This window comes from Cannabis sativa, chromosome 2 (genome assembly GCF_029168945.1).
Source record: "Cannabis sativa cultivar Pink pepper isolate KNU-18-1 chromosome 2, ASM2916894v1, whole genome shotgun sequence".
Taxonomy (NCBI): domain Eukaryota; kingdom Viridiplantae; phylum Streptophyta; class Magnoliopsida; order Rosales; family Cannabaceae; genus Cannabis; species Cannabis sativa.
In genome coordinates this window covers 91599696-91609265 of record NC_083602.1, presented here as the reverse complement: position 1 = coordinate 91609265, position 9570 = coordinate 91599696, and the positions used below count along the sequence as shown (strand labels likewise).

At 30.3% G+C, this 9570-nt stretch overlaps 1 protein-coding gene across 2 annotated transcripts; it reads right to left on the bottom strand.

Moving 5' to 3' along the window:
* On the bottom strand, positions 1-4615 carry LOC115721170 (probable magnesium transporter NIPA4). 2 transcript variants are annotated; one of them, XM_030650425.2, is made up of 9 exons: positions 3988-4615; positions 2891-2947; positions 2499-2589; positions 2259-2419; positions 2044-2171; positions 1805-1942; positions 1382-1474; positions 591-696; positions 1-512 (listed from the first exon to the last, which is right to left on the bottom strand). In XM_030650425.2, exons 1-9 carry the CDS (start codon positions 4154-4156, stop codon positions 412-414), a joined length of 1044 nt encoding a protein of 347 aa, XP_030506285.1. In that variant the 5' UTR covers positions 4157-4615; the 3' UTR covers positions 1-411. The 2 variants fall into 2 exon arrangements, with proteins under 2 accessions (XP_030506285.1, XP_030506284.1); XM_030650424.2 differs by having other exon boundaries at positions 1-696.
* Between the last annotated feature and the right edge of the window lie 4955 nt (positions 4616-9570).

The window sequence follows — 9570 nt, the reverse complement described above, 5'->3', positions numbered from 1 at the left end:
TAAGGGCAAAGTTCAGATTCTCTTTTAGTCCTTGCAAGAATTCATTGAAGTAGCATTTGTCAGATACAGTACAATATATGTATAACCAATGTGCACAAAATTACATTGGCAAGTATCAATGGTTGTAGAAGAACAACAAAGACGACGAATATGCGAAACGGTATACAAAGATGGCAGCTGAAACCAGCTAACTGTAGAAGCCGAAACTCGATTTAGGGAAAGGAGATAGAAACACCAAAAATTCTCACCCATCTTCTCTAAAGGATATGCCGGGGATGGATAAGTGGGACGAGGTACCGATAACAAATGAACACCAAAGGCCGGGTGAACCCTCTACTTCTTCTTTCCCCCACACAAGTAATGCAAATTTCATTCTTGACATGGTAGAATCTCAATTATAAAGAATAAGATTTATGGCGATCTCATGGATTCCTGCCGTCTAAGAGGTATCCCTTCTGGGCCAAATCCGTCCTCTTCTGAATATTTGTGCATGCGTGTGGACGATGATGAACCTACACGCGATTTTAATAACATTATCAAACAAAGGTTCAGAATGTAAGGAAGAATTTGAGATAATTGAGAGGAAGTACCATCGGCCATGTCTTTTGTTTTGTGAAGTAGAAAAGTCCCTGAGAGGATAGTCACAAACCCGCACATTTCTGTGATAACTTGAGTTGGACTTTGCCTATCCCAATCCTGAAAGGCAATGGAAATCAATAGTGCAAAGACAGAGTTATAAATGAGATTCATCACCAACAATTTTTACATTTCAAACACTCTTCTATGTCTTTTGGTAAAAGAAAGAGCGAGAAATTCCTAGTTTATATTATTAGGTGGCATTTGGTTGGGAAGAATTGAAACATAAGAATATGAATGTGAATAAGAATAGGAATGAAATCAAATATAAAATGCATAAAAGAAATTGATTAAATCTTGCATTAGAATGGTCTTTCATTTTAAAATGAAATAGTCATTCCACCAAAATAATGGAAAACTCATTCCATTGAAATGATACCCCAGTACTTTAAAATGCAACCAAACAAAGGTATGGAATAAAAATTATTTCTTTTCCATTTCATTACTTCCAACCAAACGCTACCTTATTCTCTCGCTTGACATTCTCCATGATTTCATTTATTTGATCCAAAATCTCAACTTCAAGTACAAATAAGAAGTAAAATATTCTCTAATATATACTAGCACTTAAATACCTACCAAAATTAGAAGTATTGAACAAAAGGGTAGTGAGCACAGTGGTAGGAATTATCAGAAGGTATCAACAGCAGAAATTTTTCGTTTTTCGGTTTCAATAAACTAATCAAATCATACCAATAAAGCAATAAAAAAATAGGTTTTGTTGCAATCAAAAGGAAAAAGTTACCTTAAACATGATAACACTAGCCAAAATAGTTAATGATGTGAACATGGTATAATATATGGGAGAGACAACGGCTGTGTTGAAAGTATCAAGAGCCTGCAATCAAAAGCCGTAAGATAGATATACTGTTATAGACCAATAATATAAACAAGATTGTGAAAAGAATCCAAAAATAAAAAAGTGAAAGGCAGTATATATGGGCACCATATGAAATAAAATGAAACAAATATAAAATATTATGCTTAAAATTGTAATTGAAGTATCTACATTAATATTATTGGGACTTTTAAGTAGAAAATCATTAACCACCATGACACATGAACTCATACAAATTAAATGAATTAGTTCCAGAAACAACTCAAGCATACACTATCTAGTTCAAAGGAAATAAAGAAGTCCCCCTAAAAAAAGCAAAGAGCAAATTACCTTGTTCAAATAATTCATTTGAGTGATAACACAAAAAACTACAACTAAAGTGAAGGCCCATGTTTGGGGATATATAAGCTGATTAGTTCCTGACAATGTCAACTTCAGAGCAATTCCTAGCGCTTTTACACTCATGACCTGCCAAAGGATAGCTTTAATATAAAATCACTTAGATAAGTGATAAGACGAGCAAAGCAAAGCAAACAAATAAACAGTTAACATTATATAGTGAGACATACCGACAATGAACCAACAAGGGAACAAACTCCAATGTAAACCATAATGTGTGTCTGGCCGTAAAGTGGGATGAAGTGGAATACAAGTACAAGTGCAGCTGTTACAACCAGGGCCGCATAAAAAAGAAAAGCTGCAATGGATATGGAGCATCTAATGAAACAACAATATATATGACTGAAAATTTGCATCATAATGCAGCATGAAAATCTATAGTTACCTGGCTCCATGGCAAGATCCCAAACTTCTGTCACAGAATCAATTCCGCGTTCTTGAGGAGCATGTAAAACAATTGTCGTAGAACCCACAACACATAGAGCACAACCAAGTATTCCAAATATATGAAGTTTCTCCCGTAGAATAATATGTGCAAGTACAGCACTGCAAATAAAATGATCATCAGCACTAAAATACTGTAAATTCAACATGTCATGGTAGGTATAATTTGTATGTAGCCTACCTGATAATTATGCTAAGGGCACCGAGAGGGGTGACCAGTATAGCCGGTGCAAATGCATAAGCTGCAAAGTTAGCGATTTCTCCAACAATCACTGTCAAAATGGAAACAAATCAGAATGTACATTTCTTTCTCTTCCAGCAGAGCAGACAAAACCAAGGCACTATAAATAGCTCAAATAGTTAGCAAGCTGAAAAGCTTAACAAATATAGTTTATAACAATACAAATGTCGATTGGAAATTGAACTGCCCAGGTAATATACAATCATATAGATACTATAATAGTTGGTTAAGTGAAAAATAGCCTTGTGTAAAATTTCTGTGACTCAACTGAATAGAAGAGTAAAAGAATAAAAACTAATGAACAGATCCATAACAGAACAAATGGAACTCACTTGTAATCATGCCCACCCACCAAAGTGGCTCGTATAAGTAAGAATATCCTCCCACACCTGTGGAACAAATCAAAGAAATCAATTTAAGGTCAATTTTATGAACCTCCACAAGAGCTCCTACAAATCTATGATCTAATAATAAATAATCAGAAAGGAGCAAACTAGCATCAAACTTAAGCACCAACAACTGCAGAGCTAGTAGAACAGATCCAATACAGCCTACCACTCTATCTAATCAGTGTAACCAATAATGAAAGTATTAAATTAGACATAAATTGCCATAGTAGCACAAAGATCACACAATTGGGCCCTATTCTAAGTCCTTTATATAGGCCGATCATTTACAGAATTGGATCAGAAATCTTGTTCACTAACACAAATTCCCAAATCCCATTTTCCACTACCCTCTTCTTCACTATTACAAATGCCCAAATATCATTCCTCACTATCACCCATCAATACAAAAACTACGGAATTATAGCACTATCCACATTAAACTAACCCAGTTCCTCACATCACAAATCCAAATCCCAGAAGGGGCAAATGAGCACTGAACTTAAGCACGAACAACTTCAGAGCTAGTAGAACAGATCCAATACAAGTTACCACTCTATTTAATCACTAATGAGAGAATTCAGTTAGACATAAGTTGCCATAGTAGATCACTAATGAGAGAATTAATTTAGACATAAGTTGCCATAGTAGCACAAAGATTTGGGCCTTGTCCTAAGCCCTTTATATAAGCTGATCATCTACAGAATTGGATCAGAAATCTTGTTCACTAACACAAATTCCCAAATCCCATTTTCAACTATCCCCTTCTTCACTATAACAAAATTCCCAAATCTCATTTCTAACTATCACCATCTATACAAAAACTACAAAATTATAGTAAAATCCAACTGATACTAAAATAACCCAATTCCTCACTTCACAAATCCACTACTTACAGCACATTTGACAGTCCAACTCATTTCCCAAATCATACTTAAAATTAAATATAAAATCAAAACCCCAATTAACTTGGGTTCATCTAAATCTCAAACATTGAAAATCAGGATATGAACAAATTTATAGAACAAAAATCATAGCATTACCCGCTCTGACACCGGAAGCCCCAGCTTTCTTCAAACCCTTTTTCTTAACAATGAAGCTAGCACCAATGAAGAAACTTGAAGAAAGAGCAAGAACCAAACCCTTGATATTATCAGAAGACATACCCTTGTATGCATCTCTCCAACTGCTCGAACTCTGAGTAGTCTCCATTCCCAAACAAAACCGAAGAAGAAGAAGAGAATCGAACAAACCCTAAACCCACACCACACCTTTTCTCCTCTTCCTCCACCACACCACCCACCAACCAAACGAGTCAGTAGTACAGTCTTATCATAAAATCACATCCGCCACAACAACCATTATTGTTTGGGACTGAAACTTCAATGATAAGATATAGAATCAATGCTGAACTGAGTTCGAACTCGGCCGAGTCACAACAAACTCGGGATCACAAAAAACAGAGACAAACACAGATTTAGATTGAGAAAACAAAAACAAAAAAACTGAAAACTGAAACAATTTGTCGGCGCCTGATTTAGGTGTCTACAGCTGTTGTTGTGAGTGTTTGAGATTTCTTTCTTGGATCGGAAACGGAAGAGAGAGAAAGTAGAGAGAGAAAGAAGTGAGAGATAGAGAGAGTGTGTGTGTGTGTTTTTTCTTGTGTTTTTTTTTAAATAAAATTGAAATTTTTGAAAAATAAATAAATAATAAAATAAATTTTTTTTCAAATAAAATAATAAAAAAATTAAAAATTACGGTAAAAATTCTCAAAAAATTACATTATATAAATAAGTCGCTAACTTCGAAAAATACTACAAGTTTGAAATTCTCTTTATTTTAACAAATTCGTTAACGGCTCTAAAAATGTCAGGTGTTGATAATATTAAATTGTGTCATAAGTCTTCAAAAAATTTACTTTGATGCAGAAAAGGTCCTAATTTTAAAAAATTATAGTAAAAGTTTTACAGGTCAAAATTCTCGTTAGTTTATAAGCACCTAATTTAACAGTTCTGTTTTTTAAAGTAACAATTAGAACAATTAATTGGGTATTTATGGATGAACGAGAATTTTGAGTTCGAAGCTATTATTATAATTTTTCGAGATTAAGAACTTATTTGTATCAAAATAAATTTTTTAGAAACTTATGTTACAATTTAATACCAACATATAATATTTTTTGAACAATTAATAGATCTGTTAAAATGACAATTAAACATATTTACAATCTCAAATTTAGTTATTATTATCGTTATTTTTAAAAATTAAAATTTATCTATATCAAAATAAACTTTTACCCAAATTTTCCAATTTATATGTATTTGTACTTAAAAAAATAATAAAGTAGAAATAGAAATAGAAATTTTACCAATATTAGTGACTGGACTCCGACTAAAGATTGATGAAATTGAATACCACACTCAATCATTCTCCATCTAAAAATCCAATCTAATCTAATTATGTTTTTATTTTATTATTATTTTTATTCTCTCACTCTCATATAAAATAATATCATTTATTTAATTATATAATATCATCTATCTTTTCTTTTTCTCAATATTCATATAAAAATAGTTATTTTTTTTTTCATACTTATGTATTATTTTACTTTATGATTTTTTTTTGCTGCAAAATTTTTTATTGAACTATAAAAATTGTTGTTAATATCTCTTCACAATTTATTGATGTAACACTAATTTGGCGATAATTAGTTGAAGTATACAAACAAAAATAAAATACAAAACTAACAGTCTAATAATTAATATATGTTAATTTTTTTGAGCTTTTAAAATATTTGTATATTTAATGTCAATAAATTATATTCGTAGCTTAAAGCTGTTAAATAGATAATTATATTGTAAATATATATAACTCATGATCATATAAGTAAATTGCTTTAAAAAGAAATAAAATGCAATTAAATAAGATATTTATGACAATTTGTATAATGTATCTTTAAAAGTGTAATGGTGTAAAATTTTTACACAAATTTAGTGAATTAGTGCAGCTTTAAAGATGTTTTTAGGTGTCGTTTGGTTGGAGGTAATGAAGTGAAATAGAATGGAAAGAAAACAATTTTTATTCTATTTTTTTGTTTGGTTACATTTAAAACCATTAGAATACCATTCCGATAGAATCGTCTTTCCATCACTTTGGTGGAATGACTATTCCATTTTGAAATAGAAGGAAAGACCATTCCAATGCAAGATTTAAAATATCAATTTTTTTATACATTTTAAATTTTATTCTATTTCATTCCTATTCCAATTCATATTCTCATTTCTATTCCTATATTTTTATTCCTCCCAACTAAACGCCTGCTTCATCTGCACTTCAAGCCAAGAGTTTGGCTCTCTGCCATGCCTTTTCCTTGAGCCTGAAGCTGAATTGCAAGGATGTTGTATTCTACACTGGCTGTTTACAACTTGCTAATGTTGTTAGGAATTTTTCTATCCCTGTGTGGAACCTCTCTAATCTCTTTCTGCATTTATTTTCTTGCCTTAAAATGAATTCTGGTTTAAGTGTTTCTTGGCTGCCTCGAGGTGCCAATGGGGTGGCTCACAATCTTGCAGCTTGGGCTGCAATGAACAATGTCTCTCGTGTTTGCTTTGAAAGGGAAGTAGCACCCTTTGTTGCTACTGGTTTCTAGTTTGTTTTTCAATAAAGTCTTCTGTTGCATCAAAAAAAAAAAAAAAAACACTAAACGCCACCTTAATTCACAACAATTTGGGGTATAAATCCAAAATTAGCATTATTGTTTAACCACCTTAGATTAAAATTAACAAAAAAAGGATTGGAAGATCTATTTTGGCTAAATTGGTTTAAAAACCTCCCTCCTTATGGTGATGAGTTTTTTTATTAATTTAAAATTTTAATATATGATGTGATGTGTTACCTCACTAGATCAAACAATCACAAATTAGTGGCCCATATATCATATATTCTAAAAATATCAAATTTAATATATTTTAAATTTCTTTCATGGCATAAAATTATAGGAGAAGGGAATGAATTTTATTTCTAAATTCAATTAAAAATTGATTAAATTTAATTGCATATAATATATATTTAATAATATTTAAATTTTATTTCTGCTCGAATTTTTAAATAATATAAAAAATATATTTAATTATTATATACATGAGTTTTTAGTTGATTTTAAAATTAAAAGTGTCATCGAATAACTAATCTAATCCAATTAAAATACAATTTATTCGTATTGTATATAATTGAATTGGTTTAAATTAAGTTAGTATAATAAGATTGGTTTGCATCCTATCCACTCCTAATTATATTTATATAAAAGCCAACACAAGTTAAATCCAACTCCAAAAAAACCTTTTATCTTTTTGTGAAAAATAAAAGAGAAAATTCATTTCCAATGTATATATTCATAGTTTATTGTTTAGAAAAAGAAACAAGAGTAACTCACCTAATCAATATGGTGATCTCATTAGTTTCAACTTTGTATTTTATTAACATATCTAATTATAAATTTATAATGGTGAATACACAATTTTTTTTAAAAAAATAAAATTATTTTAAAAAAGCTTAAAAAGCCATGTATCCTTTTTCTTTTGGACACATGAAGAGTCGTTTCAAATTTAGTTTTGGCTCTTTTTTTCCTTATTTTTTTACCATTTCTCTCTTAAAACTCTTATTATTATTATTATTATTATTTTGTTTAATGTGATTGGATGTTTGTAGAAATAATTAAGGAATAAGCAATAGTTAAAAAGAAAAAAAAAACTAGGAGAAGATACAATTTAATTCTTGTGAAATAAATAGTAGACATGGGTGTTAATTCTTTGCCAAGCCAGATAATTATTTGACAAATTTAGTGAATTTGTTGGTTAAATTAAGAGCTATTCATAATTGAAATCATGGGTGCATATTGAAGGGAAATTTGAATTTGAGTTTCTATGTCATAAATAAATCATCAAAATATGTTTTTTATTTATTTTTATTTCCTATATCTATTTCACAATTCCTCTTTCCACCATTTCTATATAAATATTACCACAATATCTATAAAACGATCTACTATCACCATGACTGTTCTCATTGTGTTATGTATTTTTTTTTTTATTATGTAGAGTTTTGTCTATAATTTTTTTATTTGATATTGTTATTCAAGATTGTAAAAATTTATTTTCCGAGTGAAAAAATATTTTAATTTTTTTATACGATCAACTAATTTAGTTGTTCATTAATTTACTCACTACATCAAAAAATAAATTAATTGTTCATCAATTTACTCAAGCTTCTATTTTTATTCTAGTTGTTATTTTAGGGTGGGGACACTCCAACTGATTTGTTACTATATTTTGGTTGCAAAAATTGATGGTGAATAAAGTTAGATTTTCCAAGTTTTTCATAATGTTTTGTTTTTCTTCCCAAATTTGAAATAACAAAGTTTGCAAAAATTCAATAATATTCGATCCCAACTTGATAAAGTCTTAAAATAATATTTTTATTAAACAAAATGATGTTGCTCGATGAAACTCCATAGCAACTCGATGGATGCTTAATGTCATTTTTACAAGTGGTATAATTTTTTACTTGAGTGTCCCTTTAAGGTGATCTTTTTATTATTATTATTTTTTTTAATTTGGTATTGTTTTTAAAAAAGATTGCACATTGTAATGTGTCTACACACATTCAAGAAATGTAAGACTCTAAACCACCACAAAAATGCATGTAGTTTATTACTATATAACACAACTTTATACTATATCAGTATATGACCCTCTCAAAAACATATCGGTGATATTTTTTTTCTTCAAAAAAGAATGTCGAAGTTCAAGTATCCATGACTCTCTTGACAAGCCATGAATCGACCCATACCTGACACTTACACCAGTGCCCGCACATACTCGATCAAGCATACTTAGTCCAATTCCAAACCTAAACCCAAAAAAACTCAGTAAAAGAGCGAATTTGGATAGAGTTTTCCCACACTCAAAACTCGAAACCTTGTCCCACGAAGCCCAAAACCTGCTCGCTTGCCCAAAAGTTTAGCCCTATTTCTCTCCATCCAACTCTCTTCGCCTTTCCTTTTTTCCTCTTCGCCAAACAAATGATTCCTCTTCTCCTTTACCTCCTTTCCTTCATCATTCTCCACCCACTCTACCAAACAGTGTTAACTTGAAGTTCAAGTTGAATTTTATGAGTTATCATTTTCTTAAAAAATAATAACGGACTAATACGATTTTTGCTCTATAAACTTTGATACGTATCAAATCACAAATTTTAAACTTTCCAGTCTATTAAAAACTCTCCCTGAACTATTAGATTGTTGAATTCAATGAATGACTTATATCAAGTTCTGTTCAACTTTACTAATGTCACAATTATCCATATTCTCAAACTTTGATGTCTACTAAATTATACTCCCGAACTTTGATATACCAAATCATCTCATCTGAACTTTTACCCACGTCGACCTTCTATTAGTAAAATGAAATAAAAGTCCTTACATTTAATAATCTTAATAATTAAAAAAAAAAAATAAAATTTAACAACTGAAATATACAAGAGAAATGATTTGTTAAATCTCAAAAGTTGGGAAAATTCTACATAGCCATAATAACAATATAAAAGGGTAATTTAGACATTTGAAGTTA